At 47.8% G+C, this 15,551-nt stretch overlaps 1 protein-coding gene across 2 annotated transcripts; it reads left to right on the top strand.

Annotated features, from left to right (window-relative positions):
• The first annotated feature begins 1,909 nt into the window (after window positions 1-1,909).
• On the top strand, window positions 1,910-15,407 carry DCTN4 (dynactin subunit 4). 2 transcript variants are annotated; one of them, XM_075164783.1, is made up of 13 exons: window positions 1,910-2,101; window positions 3,779-3,849; window positions 4,281-4,459; window positions 5,352-5,395; window positions 6,134-6,241; window positions 7,802-7,875; window positions 8,236-8,348; window positions 9,693-9,802; window positions 10,811-10,884; window positions 11,321-11,375; window positions 11,865-11,972; window positions 12,367-12,464; window positions 13,197-15,407. In XM_075164783.1, the coding sequence occupies exons 1-13, from the start codon at window positions 1,967-1,969 to the stop codon at window positions 13,408-13,410; spliced, it is 1,383 nt and encodes a 460-aa protein (XP_075020884.1). In that variant the 5' UTR covers window positions 1,910-1,966; the 3' UTR covers window positions 13,411-15,407. The 2 variants fall into 2 exon arrangements, with proteins under 2 accessions (XP_075020884.1, XP_075020885.1); XM_075164784.1 differs by lacking the exon at window positions 1,910-2,101 and adding an exon at window positions 2,275-2,364.
• Window positions 15,408-15,551: the final 144 nt, after the last annotated feature.

The raw sequence follows: 15,551 nt of genomic DNA, 5'->3' as shown, positions 1-15,551 counted from the left end.
AGTCAATGCCTCTAAGTAACAATGACTGTGACATCCAGATGGTCGGTGAAGGAATGGATGCAAAAATTAAGTCAGGGAATGAAGTAAGTAAAAGGCATGGCGGAGCGGAGACCTCAGAGTTCTGGAAGGTGTATTTTAATGTAACTCATGCTTTACAAAATGAGACTCGTCTGACATTCAGCCCTGTATGTTGTGATGCAGAGGCCTGGATGGTTTACGTTGCATCTCTTGTGACTTTGTTGTACCTCCTGTCAGCTGTAGAGAGACTAAAACAGAACTGACCTCATTGACGCCCAAATCCAACCACAAAACCCATCTGAGAAAGGCTGATGAACCCTCCTACCTTTCCCAACTATCCCCTGGTCCCAAAACTTTAGAAACCCTTTCTCTTCTCCTGAACTATCAGGGAAGGAACCCCACTCCTTCCCGACAGCTCCTGCCCTGTATTTGCACCCCTGAACCCCCTGCGTCGGCCACTCCTCGGGAGCTGCTCTTCCAAGCTGTGCCCTGCATTCTGTGGGCACCTCCTATCTTCCATCTTCCCACAGATTCTGAACTCTGCTACAGGCCCACAAATTAAGTGAAGTCCTGATGCTTATAATCTATGAGAGGCCTGCCGCAAGCTGCAAAGGTTCTAGGGACAATATGGTACTCTGTGGGCGATTGGGAAAGGCAATGAGCTGTCCCATACCCTGAAAGACACTATGCCTTACGTCCCCGCTGCTTTACTGAGTAATGCTAAAACTCTATATACAGACGCACATAAGATGCTCACCCTAACCCCTGCCAGATAATATCACCATCAGTCCTATTAAGAGAGATGGTCTCAGCAATTTACACACTATACAGCAAATCTGGTGAAAATGCCCCTTCTTGCGCTGTCAGCGGCATTGCCCCTTCTTGCGCCTGCCTGTCACTGGCATTGCCCCTTCTTGCATCCGCCTGATGCCGGCATTGCCCTTTCTCGTGCCTGCCTGCCCGCTGGCTGGCTCCTCCCTGCCTTCCCAACAGTGTGTCCCCCTCCAGCTGCTGCTGTTGGATAAAAAGCACGTGAGGTTTTTATTGCAAGCAGTGGCGGATCCTCACGGGCAGGCGTTTCCTCTGGAGCTGCGTGGGCAGAGGCCAGGGGCTGACACCAGGCGCTGCATGGGGACAGGCATATCAGGGAACGCCACCACAGGCCAGGCTGTGAGGGATGCTTGGGCAGCGTGCCTAGGAAGAAACCAGACGTGGTTTGCTCATGCAGACTCTGCCCTCTGGACATACAGCACAGCACGGTATCCAGAGACCTCATGCTTTTCTGCAGATCCGACAACACAGGGATGTTTGTTTTTGTCGGGATCCTGTCTTAGCGACTGTGAGACTAAAGAGAAACCATCTTTGGGGTATTAAGTCTGGCACCTTGTGGGTTCCGAGGGGAATGTGGGCAGCAAAGCAAGCGTGAACAAAGGCTCCAGGAAAGGAATTAGGAAGAGCACAGGAGAACGTGTTACAACAGCCCTGGGATGTGTGAAGCGGCCAGGCTGGCCTCAGTCGCCCAGTCGCTCCCCCTTGCAGCCCAGAGGAACGGGGGAGCACATGGGTGCCCTGTGCCCGAGCGTACAGCCTTGCACGGGGACACGGCGGGGAGCGGGGACACGGCTGCTCTTCCTCCCCGCCACGGGCAATGCATGGTCCTGCGGCAGCCCAGGGGAAGCCCTGCAGGGCGAAGCACGGCCACCAGCACCGTCGGGTACCGCTCCAGCAGGGACACGCTCCAGGCGGTGCCGAGAGCTCAGCTGCACGCACCAGCCACAGCCCTCCCCCGCACTGCCCGTGGCCCGCAGCTGACACACGGCCATTACGCGCTGCAGGAGGCGGGCGGGACGCGCTGCAGCCACCGCCCCATCCCGCAGGGGTCACGTGGGCGGGGCGGCGCGGTGACGTCTGACGGCGGCGGCACGGCGGCGGCCGGCCCCCTCCCAAGATGGCGTCGCTGCTGCAGTCGGAGCGGGTGCTGTACCTGGTGCGCGGTGAGAAGGAGATGCGGGCGCCGCTGTCGCAGCTGTACTTCTGTCGGTACTGCAGCGAGCTCCGCTCCCTGGAGTGCGTCTCACATGAGGTAATGGCGGCCCAGCCGCGCCGCGCCCGCAGCCCGTGTGGGACGGGGACGTTGCCCTCTCTGCGCGCACCGATTGGGTGGCTCTCTTGCCGCTCACTCACCGACTGCTATGCCATTGGTTGGTGGCGTGGCTAAGGGGTGGGCACAGCGGTGTGTTCATGGAGCGGGGTGATTGGCAGCGGATGAAGGAAGGGGTGGTGCCTTGCATTGGATTGGCTCTGCACGCCTCTCCGTCGGCGGAGTTCGGTCTGTGATTGGCTGAGGCGCGCGTACCAGGGGTGGGGGCTGCCGCGAGAGGCGGCTTCCCCTCGTAGGGGATGTGCCCTACCACATAGGGCCCGGCTGGGTGGGAGCGGCCCCTCCACGGGGCCCGGCCGGTGGGGACAAGGGCCCCCTCCCACGCACACATCCCCATACGGCGCGGCTGGGGGGGGGGCAGGGACACCCACCGACCCACACCCCTCCATGTGGCCCGGCTTGGGGGGAAGACCGAGCAGGGCCGGGAGCTCCCGCAGCGTTCCCGGGCGTGGGCTGGTGCTGTCTCACAGGGGGAGAGCTGGTCTCGGACGGCCCTCAGGGCTTGACGAGATTTGCTGGATGTGGTGGCGTTTGCAGCCCTTGCTGTCAAAGTAACAAAACCCGCGCCTTCAGCGTGCTGAGGCCCGAGAGTGTCGTACTTGTTTTGAGAATGAAGTCGGGGTTGAGAGTATTTGGTGTGAATTTATTTCCACCTGGACAAGCTTTTTCTTGGCGTTATATGATGGGTTTTCTGCTGTGGAGGGTTTGTTCTTTGTTCAGGAATGGCTGGAGCCTTAAGCTGTAGGTTGTCATCAAGCTGGGGTGATAGTCTGCTGGTGTGCGGGTGCCTACCAGGAGCACTGCTTTTGTGCAGAGCAGAACACGGGCAAGCCTTGATCCTGGGGCTGCTCATGTGACTTCTCAGGTCATCATAATAAAATTGATTTTGTGGAAGTCTGGGTGAATTAAGAAATTACGGTACTTTTGAAAAGCCTTAAAAGAATGACTATGCAACCCAGATCTCAGAAGAGGTATCTCTTTGGAAATATCAAAGCCTCTGAAGAGTAGAAAGTAGATTTGTCACCAGGCTGCATCTATCATGAGTTCTCCATAGTGTGATGAGTGCAGTCATTGTGCATTTCCGTGTTTAACGATAAGTTTGTTTTCCTCTGCAGGAAGGGGACTCCCTTCTTGCTACTGTTGTTTTAGTTAACAAAACTAGTTTGTGACAGCAGACAGATACAAAACGTTTTCTGAAATGTATTTCTGTATTTCTGACCAGTGTAACTACAAGGGCAGAATAAATTTAGACATAAATGGAAAATAGTGTGTTAAAACCTGCTGTTCAAGGTGAAAAATGAAATTCTAATAACTGCAAAAGGTAATACCCAGTTGTCCTTTTCCCATTTACTAGGCGGAGTAGTTTAATCTATCCTGACTTAAGAAACCTTCTGACTTACTTTATTAAAGATCAGAATTTGTCCGAGATGGGCTAAGATTTCAGATACCAAAAAATGTCTCAAGTCTTCACTGACTTCACCCGGCCGTTACCAGACACAAAGCCCTGTTAAATTGCACAGCAGAGTTTCAGGCTGCTGCCAGCATGCTATCTAGACAAATGCGTGCCAGGATGTGTGATGTGACTGTCTTGTTCATCAGGTGGACTCTCACTACTGCCCCAGCTGCCTGGAAAACATGCCTTCAGCCGAAGCCAAGCTGAAAAAGAATAGGTAAAGTTGCTTTGGCTTTTTTCATCAAGACTCACTATTTTAAGTGGCTCCTTCCTTAATCAACACCTGATCACACGTATCTGAAACTCCCTTCGAAAATTACATTGCTTCTTGTTACCTTTTAGTCTGTTTTGGGCAATAAGTGTCTTTCCATGATGTATCATGCGCTCTTCATGTTCTAGTTTTTTGATGACCTACTCTCATAATACAAAGGGTTTTTTAGTATTGCCCAGTATTTCTCACTGTCGCCATTCTTATGTTGACTCTGAACCCCTCCTGTTTCTCTTGATGGCTCTGTTGCCCTTTTTCCCTAACTCTGTTGCATAAGATGAAAAGGTCTGTTGGTTTCATCTTGATTTGCTTGTTGAGAGCGTTTTCCTCGGTCTGGGATCCTTGTCAGAGCACTGTTTTATAAGCCTTCCTCTTTACAGGTGTGCTAACTGCTTTGACTGCCCCTGCTGCATGCACACACTTTCCACCCGGGCCACGAGTGTTCCAGCTCCGCTCCCTGACGACCCGGCCAAGACTACCATGAAGAAAGCATATTACTTGGCCTGTGGATTTTGCCGCTGGACTTCCCGGGATGTTGGCATGGCAGACAAGTCTGTCGGTAAGTGACAGTCAAAGTCAGAAAACTGAGTAACAGCAGGAGCCCAGTATGTGTTTTGAAGGTAACAGATAATCAAATTCGTTTCTGGCTATATGATGTAAGTAATATCTGTCTAGGTTTTGAGTCACAGTTGGAAATTCACAGGAGAACGGTTTGTTGCTGAAGTCTCATCTGAAGAGCTGAGATGAGTTAGTGGAACATGTGATCCACGTCCATGCTTGTGTTACCTGACTAGCGAGAAAGGAGTCAAATGAGGGGCTTTTTTAGTTGGTGCGCTCTCCCCACAGTTGAGGTCTTGTTTGTGTACCTTCAGAGACTTTGAAGCCGCTCAATCTGACAGCATAAACATCTGATTTATTTTCTGTCACTTGTGTTCACTTAGGCTTATTCCAGAGCTGCTAGTCAGTGTTTGTACTTGGTTTTTCTCTTCATGACAGCACTGGAACAAAGCTTTCATCTGTTTCTTTCATAAGACATGCAAAAAATGGGGCTGAGTAGACCAAGCAGATCCTCTGACTTCCATTGTTCATGTGAGTGAAGACTGGGAGCTGAAGATGCAGGGGCGTGGGCAGCCAGTAATAAGAGACTGTTCTTATAAACTCACGTACCTGCTGCTAAAGTGACTCCTAGGTGCTGTTCTGAGTGACTCTCAAACAGCAGTTGTTTAAAAACAGAGTATAAAAGCTGGTGAAGCTCTTTCAGCCCAACCCTGCCTGTGAAGGTGTATATTTGTGCAGGTGTGAACTTAAAGAATTGCAATAGTGAGTGTAGCAAAAATAGGGAATGTCATATTTCATAAGTAAGACCGAGAGAGTTGGGTGTTAGATGTGATTTCTGTGTGGAGTCTGGAGATCTTCTCCTGAGGACTTTGTTTTTTCTCTTTCTCATGCAGCTAGTGGTGGCTGGCAGGAGCCGGAGAATCCTCACACACAGAGGGTGAGTGAGGGGGAAGGCCATGCTTAGGCTGAGACGCATCAGCTAGAAAGAGCTGTTAGAGACACCAGGCCCTCTCAAACACTTTTTCTGCATCTATATAATCCTTCAGATACCAGTTCCAGTTCCTAATCTCCACCTTGATTGAATTCAATGGAAGGAAGGCCTCTTAGAGGCTCTCCTGTGGATATCGCAGTATAAAATCTCCTTTTCAGAAGAAACTCAGTTGAAAACGTCATATCTAATAGTGCTGTTAAAACGACACCAATGTATATGCTGCGTATGTATGTGAAAAAAAGCAGTTTTCCGATCAAGAGTGTGTTTAGGTTCCGGAAAACAGAGCTGCACCTCTACTACCCTTCCCTGTCACCAGTTAGGGCTCTACACTAAATGTGATCAGCCTCGGGGAGGGGAAAGATGTTGTTTGCTCCGCTAATCCAAATTGCTTATTTTTGGCCACATGACATTGCTCTGTCCAGTCATGGAAAATGTGTCACCAAAGTCTCAGTTGCCTAACTGCAAAGTGAAAATTGGACACTGCTCTCCGATAGATGTCATTCCTAAAGAAGGGTCAGTTTGTCACCTGCAGTGGGCGTTAAGACACACAGGCTTCTTTAATGTGTAGTGCTAGGAACAGAGTGGAACAAGTAGCAGGAACCCCAGCTTATTCACAAGCAAATAGCAGCTGATCTGGCATTTGTTCCCCTTACACTGGATATCTGTTCCTTTTCATCCCTCCAGATTAACAAACTGGTTGAGTACTACCAGCAGTTGGCTCAGAAAGAGAAGATTGAGCGGGATCGGAAGAAGCTGGTGCGGCGCCGAAACTACATGCCCCTGGCCTTTTCGGTGAGCTGGGAGTATAGTGCTCTCGGAGCAGGAAGAGTGATGCACAGCAACCTCAGCTTGGAAAGTTAGACAGTTGGTAGCACAATAGGGCTATTCGGCTTTTTTTTATTGAGAACAACATGAAGAAAACATGCTAGGGCATGTGGGTTTCTTTGGGGACTCATAGTTTTACATGCATTATTATGCATTACATTGCCTCTCTCTCTAATAGTCCTTTCTGATAATGCCAGAAGGGTTTATACTTGCCATGCAAAGGAGTATGTTACCCAGCAGTGAAGTGCAGTGCAACCACAGTCACAATACCAGTGGTAGCTCTTTCTCAGGACAGTTGCATACCACAGCTCAGCAACAGTTAGATCAGGATTGTCTGGCACTTTTCTGCGTGAAGTCTCAACTGAAATTAACCTTAAGATTTGGTTGTGGCCTGAATGACTTGTTTATTGTAACTGGCAGGTAAATGCTTACTTTGTTTAGCTGGGTGACTCTGCATATGCTTGCTACTTCTCAATTAACTGTGCTTGCTCTGTGCCCTTGCTTGTGTCTTATGGCTGCGTTTTTTGTCTCCGTTGCTACCTGCTGCTATTTTGGGGGCTCTCCACAGCAACACACTATACACGTAGTGGTAAGTCTTTTCATGGTTTCTGCTGGTCTTAAAGCTCTCATGGTACCAACTGAAGGGCAGTAGCAGATCCTACTCTTCACCTTGCCTCAGGGCCTCTGACTTGGATGTGCCTAGAACAAATGCACCTGAAGGCTAACTAGTTAGAGGGTAACATTTGTTACCAAGAAAAATATTTTTTGTTAGCTTACAAAAAGGGCAGTGTCTTTGGGTAAGTAACGTTGAAAAGCAGTCCTTCACAAAGCTTGGCTGAGACACAGGTGGCTGCCTGCCTGAGGCAAATGCCATGAACATTAATCTTCTGATCCTTGAAAAGTCACCAGGATAGGCTGATGCTCAGATTTCCCGTTTGGTGAGAATTCAGGTTTTCAGTCCTGCCCAGAAGGAAGATTTCTGCCTCCAAGCACCTTGTGTACAGTTCAGCTGTGGAAAGCTGAAGGAGTAGCTCAGCTATTTCTTCCAGTTGGTGGTGCCTGGCAAGAGAAACCTGTAGGTAATGAGGCTTGTTGTAGGTTGGACTTTCCAGGTGCTTCTAGTAGTGCTACAGAGCATTTCAGATGGATGTATACCCATGTTGACCCAGTTTTTTGGGCAGCTGAGCTCTCATTCTCTTCTACTTGACACGCAGTTGCTCTGAAGAGAAGATCAAGGGAAAAATGTGTCAGTAGTGCAGGCTGGTGATTTAAGGAAAGAGCAAAAGCTTTATAAGCAGTGGCTACATCTGTCTTTCTCCATCTGCAGTACGGTGGTAATTGTTTTCTCCTTACTAACAGTTTGAGCAGAAAAAAAAATCTTGGGAAGCATTGAATACCTTTCCCTTTTTGCTTTCCTTTGCTTCTTTCCCTATGCTTGTCATGCAGCTCAAAGGATGAGTTTGCAGTAGGTCTTTTTGTCCTGGCAGGAAGCAGACCAGAAGCTGACAGTTCCTTTTTTCCTTGTAGGACAAATACGGCTTGGGAACCAGGCTTCAACGCCAGAGGCCTGGAGCACCGATCAGTGCCCTCGCTGGACTCTCGTGAGTCTCGGGGTTGGGGTTACATTTGTGGGAAGGATAGGAGGTGTAGGCAACCTCCTGCAGAACAGTAAAGCAATTTCAGAAAGATGGTGAACATACTAACAGATAGCAGTGAAAGGAGCTTTCTTCTCTGGAGCATTAGAGAGATGTCAAATCCTCGGGCATCTCTGTGCAGCAGCTCCAGGTGTTTTGCTTTCACCTAATAGAAACAAGTGACTGCTCATGTTCTTATGCAGTTACTATTGTCTTGCAATCTCAGCTCTTGCTGCCTTCTGTGTTACAGTGCAGTTACTGCTGTTGCTGTCTGTCAGAGCACACATGCCGTATTTTATGACCGAGTTGTCCCTCACTTTGCTTCAGGTTGAAAGAAGGAGAGGACCAGAAGGAGATCAAGATTGAGCCAGCTGATGCAGTGGAAGAAGTGGAACCTCTTCCTGAGGATTACTACACAAGACCAATCAATCTGACAGAAGGTAACACCTTAATATTCTGTCACTTTTTGCCCTTACATTTTATAACATGGGCAGTGCCTGGAAACTTATCCATGGGGTTCCTAACAGCCTGAGGTTTTAGTAATTTTTATGCTGGGATTGAAATGGTGGGAAATTTGTGACTTTTTAAATGGTAACTTTGAATGCAGTCTCAGCTTCATGTTGTACATGGAAAACTCAGAGCCAAATACGTCAGGCCTCTTAATGGTTGTTTCATTTTCTTGCTGACCTTAATTTCTCTGCATGTGAAGTGTCAACTTTGGGGTGGAGAAAAGAGCTGAAATCCTCTTTCAAATAATAGCATGAAATAAGGAAGTAGCTGGGCTGCTGGGGAGTTGGAACCTCAGCTGACCTGTTAAGTAACAATTGCCCATTACTTTGACATCAGCTTGGAACAGCTTGCGTACACTTGCCAGTTATTTAGCTGGCTCATGATTTAATCAGCAAATATTGTAAATTGGTCAACAAAACTTGAGAGCGAATGGGATAAAACAGCAGATATGAGAAGCAATGTGGACTTCCTGCTGAAGTGGCTCTACGTAGGACAGATGTTCTCAGTAGTCCTGCAGGCCTACAAAGTCGGCCAATATTAATTAATTCATGAAAGGTTTATGGAAAGGGGTAGATCATCTTGGTCTCCTTTTCTCATGAGACTGTCAGCATTGTGAGAGTATGATGCTGGTAAAGAAGACAACTTCTGTGGTTCCCCGCAGTGAGGGAAAGGCTGCCAGGTGGCTCACTGCCTGTTAGACACTGGGAACAGTGAGGAGCCTCTTTTTTGGGAGAAACCCGTGGGAAGTTTGGCTGCTGGAGTTCCTTGCCTTGGGAACTATGTAGTCACTAATTGTATGCATGAATCTGAGTTATGCAGACTCCTTGCTGAGAAGCTGTATATTGTACTCGTGCAGCACCCAGCTGTGAGGGTAACAAAGCTATAAAAACTGATTTGCCCGTGGCGGGGAAAGAACTTATTTAATAGGTGATTACAAAATTCTGTTTCCACCACAGCTGAGCTTTGAATAGAGATCAGGGTCCCTTGTTTCTCCTGGGCTGGCACTGATGTTGCTCTAGTGTTACCATGCCCAGTCAGGGCAGCCCTTTCTACAACTCTTATTTTCCATTCATTCACTGCTAGAAACAGTGATACTTGACAGTGGCTTCTGAATTATTGGGTGCAGGTGAAATTAAGTTTCTCAGAGATTGTAGCATGTCTGCACACAGTGTGCGGTATACTTGCTCTTAGGCCAGTGCATGTGTACAATCTAGCTCAAGTTTCAGTGCCTGAGTGAGACATTAATTTGGTCTTGCTTTCTGTTGTGCACCCAGTGACGACTCTGCGTCAGCGTCTGCTGCAGCCTGACTTCCAGCCGATCTGTGCTTCCCAGCTCTACCCACGTCATAAGCACCTCCTGATCAAACGTTCGCTGCGCTGTCGGGTAGGTAATTAGATACAAAAAAGTACTTTTTCTAGGCTCACAGAACTTGGATTGTGGGAAATGGGTTGTGTATTTCTTCTTAAAAGAATGTGCTCAAATGCTTCTGGTTGTTGAAAGTTCTCAACTTAATTACTGGTAACAGCATTAGGAGATGAGGGAGGCTGTTGCATCTCTGACGTGATGAAGATTGTGAAAGAGAGACAACATTGTCAGAGATGCATACAAAGGTGGGTTTGCGTAAGGGTCTGTGCTCTCTACCTAGCCAAGGAATCATAGAAGGCTGCCAGTACAGTTGGAATTAAAAAATTTCTGCTATTACTAAAGACAAAAATCAAGTCAGGAAACATTAATGAGAGGCAGTGCAGAATACTGAAGATGTCCTTAGAGTGAAGGCAGAAAGAAGTATTTCAGAGAAGAAAAGCAGAGAGCTGGGAAGTAAAGATTGGCAAGAATTAAATCCAAGTTCTGCTGTTGGCTTACTAGATGGTCTTTAAAAAGCTGCTTGCTTTCTCAGTGAAACTCAGTGATATTTATCTAGTTCCCAGAGTAATAGACCAATAATCTTGTAAGTATTTAAGATGCAGAATGCTCTGCAAATGCAGTATATTTTCTCAGAAATAAGTAATGTCAGGCTGAGCCTGTGTTTGAAGAGTAGCTTATGAGGAGATCAGTCTTGAGTTCCAGCTGTTTGGTTTTTTAATGGATTCTAAAGCGGCTTGCAGGTATTTGTGCCTTCTTCCTGCTGCAGTCAGCGAGCGTCCAAGTGTTTTTAAGCTTGGTTCCAAATCTCATGTTTCTGAGATTGCACTGATAGTGCTGGATATGACATTTTCGGAGTATCAATAACTTGACACAGCTATGGCTACACGCATCCCAAAGTAGTTTTTATGTGCGCTGTGCTAGAAGCCAGGAGCGTTGTGGCTAGTGGCACTGTGCTTGCAGCTCTCATTCTGCGGTGTGTGACTGGACACTGTCTTTTGGTGCTGACTAAAATATCTTTGTGTCTAGAGATGTGAACATAACCTGAGCAAACCAGAATTCAATCCAACATCTATCAAATTCAAGATCCAGCTGGTTGCTGTGTAAGTAAGATACGGGGATTGGGGAGAACAGTGCCTATCAATACTTAGTTAATGCTTTCTATTTTCATGTCTCTTGTAGTCTTGATTTGACCTCTTGTATGGTTGTGTCATCTCTTAGGATGATGTAATCACCTTTTTAAATATATTTAGCTTATTTGTAATAGGTTTGCTTCCTGATCTACTAAAAAGTTTGCTGAAGATTTTAGCAGTTTGAAAAAGGCACTGCGTGCTATGCCAGCCCCACACAGTAGCAGGAGTTTGTAGGATTAGGCTTATACAGCAAACGAGCACTTCATTTTTCTTTTTAATGTAAGCTAAGCTCTAATAGCATTGAATGAGTTAGATGGATGTCTGTGAATACATCCCTCTACTTCAAGAGGTGGGTTATAGACAGCAACACAATCCATCATGGTCATTTGTTTTGTTCTTGTTGTAGTAATTATATCCCTGAAGTGAGAATCATGTCTATTCCTAACCTGCGCTACATGAAGGTCAGTAGTTTTTTCCAGAAACGTCTTAGGTTGAGACACAGCCGGGAGGTGTGGATGTGGGATCTTTTTGGAAGATGACAGTGGTGTGATGACTGTTCCCTGGCGGCTTCGCTCCATTTAGAGAGGGTGCAGGGTTTAAGGGAGTGGTCAGAATAACATTGCATGTACTTGTCACTATGCAGGGGTAGATTACCATGCAGCATGATGTCTGGCATCACAAGCACACGCCAATATCTGAAGAATAAAAGGTGTGGAGTTGAGATCTTGGCTACATTCCAAAGATGTGTGTTTCTTCTATTAAGAAAGAGTGCTGCCTGGCATTGACACCTTTCTTACGGACTGGGGGTGTTTGTTATCCATCCCACGGTGGGATGGATATGTGATGCAATTTTTGAAGGTGTTGATCAGTTACAGAAGATGGAGGTGCTAACAGTAACAATGAATTTTAGAGTAATTGCTTCTTGAACTGTGATTCCTGAATCTCCCCAGGAGAGCCAAGTCCTTCTGACTCTAACCAATCCAGTGGAGAACATCACACATGTCACACTGCTGGAGTGTGAGGAGGGAGACCCTGACAATGTCAACAACACTGCCAAGGTATTGTACCCTCCTGCTGTGCGAGCCCAATCGTCTTCCAAGGCTTTCGACTGCCACTTACCCTTCCACAGGTTACACTTTTCATACGTCCTTCAGTCCCTGCTGGCTGTGTTGCATTTTCCTCCTTGGCGCTTAAATGACCAGTGTAAACATCAGATTATAAAGTATTTTGAAATTGTGTCTGTTCATTGAGATCCAGAACCCAAGGGAGAAATACATGATTTCACTGGTTAAGTGGTAACCAGGTGGTACCGGAGTGGAGGAAAGCCGAGGATGAATCACTTTTCTGTTAAACCATAGTAAAGCAGCCCTCAGAAAGGAAGGGCTCTCTCCTGCTCGCAGTGTAGGTGGTGATCAGTGCTGAAAGGCTTCTTCTCTTCATGTTCTGTTTCAGGTGGCAGTTCCTCCCAAGGAGCTTATTCTGGCTGGAAAAGATGCTGCCGCAGAATATGATGAGCTGGCAGAGCCTCAGGACTTCCAGGATGACCCTGAGTGAGTGTTGTCTGTCCTGTGGGGATCCTGCCCCTTAAAAACTTGGCACTTCAACCAATTAACTCGCTCTCCTCTCTGTCTTCAGCATGTTTTGTTTTTTTTTGGGGACGGTGTGGTGTGGTGTTTTTTTGGGGGAGTCAGAGATCAGCAATGCAAATCTTTCTGCTTGTGGTTTGGACTGTTCAGGAGACATTTATTCCCTTTGAGGCAAGGTGTGCTGTTACAGCATTTGAGTTATAGGTGGTGGTGGTACCAATTCACTCCAAGAATACTCTGTGTAATCCTTTCCTTTGCAAGCAGCGGGTTCATGGTAGCTGTGAGAACTACACAGTAGGGTGTGCAACAGAGTTGCCTCCAGCCTTCAAAATGGAATGCGTTCTGCAGTCCCTTGCAGGGTGACTTGAGCTGTATACTGTGGCCCTTTCCTGTTGCACAGGTGGATACGTAACTCCCATGGCCAAAGCAGGCACGTTCTGTTTGATGGATGTGCCAGCAGCTGTCAGCATAAAGGGGGGTACCCATGTTCTTATCATGAGGCAGGAGGGGCTGTGGGCTCCCTGCAAAAAGAGCAGCGGGGAGTAAGCTACAAACCAGGGCAGCTGTTCTAGCAGGCATATTCAGCCCACGGGCTGTAAACGGAGCATCTCTCTTACATGGTGTCAGAATAAATCTCTCAGAACAATTGTTTGAGAACTTGGCTGACCCCACGTTCTTTTTTTTTCTGCCTTGCAGCGTTGTTGCCTTCAGAAAAGCCAACAAGGTAGGAGTTTTCATCAAGGTCACCCCACAGAAAGAAGAGGGCGACGTGACCATGAGTTTCAAGATGAAGCACGAGTTTAAAAACCTCGCTGCTCCAATCCGGCCCAGCGAGGAAGGCGATCATACCTCTGAGGTCATCTGGCTCACCCATCACGTGGAGCTCAGCCTCGGTCCAGTGCTCCCATAAATGCTCCCAACGCTTGCACCCCGACGGCTGGCCGCATGACGGACTGTCACAGTGAAGAAAGCACCTGGTGAAACGTTCTGCAAGAGCTCCTTTGTGATGTGTGGGTGTGTGCCACGGGCCCCAGCAGGGCCGCGAGGAGGTGGCTGAGGGTGCCATGGTTTGGGGTGGTTTGTTCACTCTCCTCTTGTCGTAGTGCCCACTAACTACCGCTCTGCTTCCCCACACCGCCACAGGCTAGTTTAACTTGCAGCACGTGTTTCAGCAAAGAGAAAGATCTCGCTTTCTCCATATTTGCACTACTACTGGCTGAACTTGGTTTTGTCAACAGAAAAGAACCCATATTGTTTTTCTTCATGTCAGCCCACAAACTTGATGTTACATACTCAATAGTGAACAAATTCTTTCTCACACAGAGCTATGCCCTTCCCGAACAAACATTTTAGGAGGTGGCCATGTCTGCTGCATTATTGGCAAGTTATTGGCAGCAGCACAATGTTTTCTTTTCTTGGTTTTCTGCTTCCTCGTAGGATACCTCAGGTGTGGGGAATTGGGACATACAACCCTACCACTCTGGTATATGTAGCTTGCTTAGCCAAGGTGATAGATCTGTTTTCACAAAGGAAATGATCGGTTTGCCTTCAAACTCAAAACGAAGTGTACTGTAGTGTTCATGGATATGACTGGCAACCTAGCCTGCTGTCAGCCCACTCTGTTGCAGGTGGATGTGGTAGCATGATGCTCTGTGAGCTGGGAATTCAGGTTCTGGTACAGCTCTTGACTAAGGGAGGGATGCTCCGGAGAGGCTGCCTGGCAGTTTTCAGATCAATTAATGTGTGTTAATAGGGGTAGCGATCAGACTATGAAGCTGAGAGAGTTAAGATTAGATCTGGTATACATAAAACTCCAGAGGCTGTTCGAGTTCATACTCTTGTCTTTTTCCAGTTAAGGTGGGTGGGAGGGAGGTGTAAAGGTGGAAAGACAGTTCTACGTTAACTAACATACACTGTACCATGAGGTAATTTATCTGCGGTGTAATTTGGCTGTAGTCCAGGATAAACCCGGTAATTACGAGCAGTGTATCCAGGATACTGAATTACCAGTAACTGCAGTAGCTTAGTGCAAGTCGGTGAGATCGCTCTTCCTGCAGAGACTTCAGTTGCATTCCCAGTTCAGACATTGACCTTCGTTAAACAAACATTTCTGATGGGCTTTGCTGTGCTGGGAAAGGCTTGAATACCAGCCAGCTACTGCCATGTTGCTCGAGACACTTGTGGCATGGTTCTGTCAGCTTGGAGCTGCAAATCCTCTGCACCGGAGGGCAGGATGAGGCTGCCTGCTCTCCGGGGGAGGTGGTGGTGCAACACCTGAAAACATCTCCTGTACGTGAGAAACCTGCCTTCGTGTGCCTGGGCGGCCGCGCGCAGCCTTACAGCCTAGATCCTGCAGCGGGTCTCAAAGCGGCAAGGCATCACGTTTACAACTTCGCATGGGTTGCACACAGATGTTCAGCATGAGTTTAAGACTTGTAATTCATAGTTAATGTATAGTGCTAGCTCCTGCTGCGGCTTTACCTGTCCAGATAACAAAGCATTTAACCTTTGGCCGTGATTTCTCCTCTTCAGTAGCTGAAATAGCTGCTACATTTGTGACACAGATACGGAAAAGAGCCTTCTGGGGACGAGCTGGCGCCCAGGGTCCCGCTGGGGCTGGTAGCTGCCATCCCCCTGGCACTGGGCTGGTGTTTGCTGCAGGCGAACACGACCTGCGCCTTTCTCACTGAAAACAAAAAGGTGCATTGATTTATGATATTTTGAGGGGTCTAATTAGCTCGGTGAGTTTTTTCCCTCCCCGTAGGTGCTTGTAGGCGGTAAGAAAGGTGTCGGTGTGTCCCTGCGTCAGTCCGTGCTCCCTGGAGCACTCGCCCCTTCCCGACAGGTGACTGTTGCCTTACTGCTTGACGTCGTGTAGTGACCTTAAATAAAAATAAAGCAAACGTGGCTCTCGGATTCTTTGGGCTGGTTCTTATGCTACGGTTCATTTAAAAAATAATAATTATTATTAAAAAAAAAAAAAGCTAAGGCCCACCCCGCCGCTCCCAGTGGTCTCGCCCCGCGCCACCCATCCCCCTGTTCTGGGGGGTT

The sequence above is a fragment of the Calonectris borealis genome, chromosome 15 (genome assembly GCF_964195595.1).
Source record: "Calonectris borealis chromosome 15, bCalBor7.hap1.2, whole genome shotgun sequence".
NCBI lineage: Eukaryota > Metazoa > Chordata > Aves > Procellariiformes > Procellariidae > Calonectris > Calonectris borealis.
This window is presented reverse-complemented; position numbering and strand designations above follow the sequence as displayed.

Coding starts and splice junctions, on each gene's coding strand:
- DCTN4 (XM_075164783.1), top strand. CDS start 1,967: ATGGCGTCGCTGCTGCAGTCGGAGCGGGTGCTGTACCTGGTGCGCGGT. Junction 11,376..11,864: donor CTAACCTGCGCTACATGAAG/GTCAGTAGTTTT, acceptor GAATCTCCCCAG/GAGAGCCAAGTCCTTCTGAC. Junction 11,973..12,366: donor ATGTCAACAACACTGCCAAG/GTATTGTACCCT, acceptor GTTCTGTTTCAG/GTGGCAGTTCCTCCCAAGGA.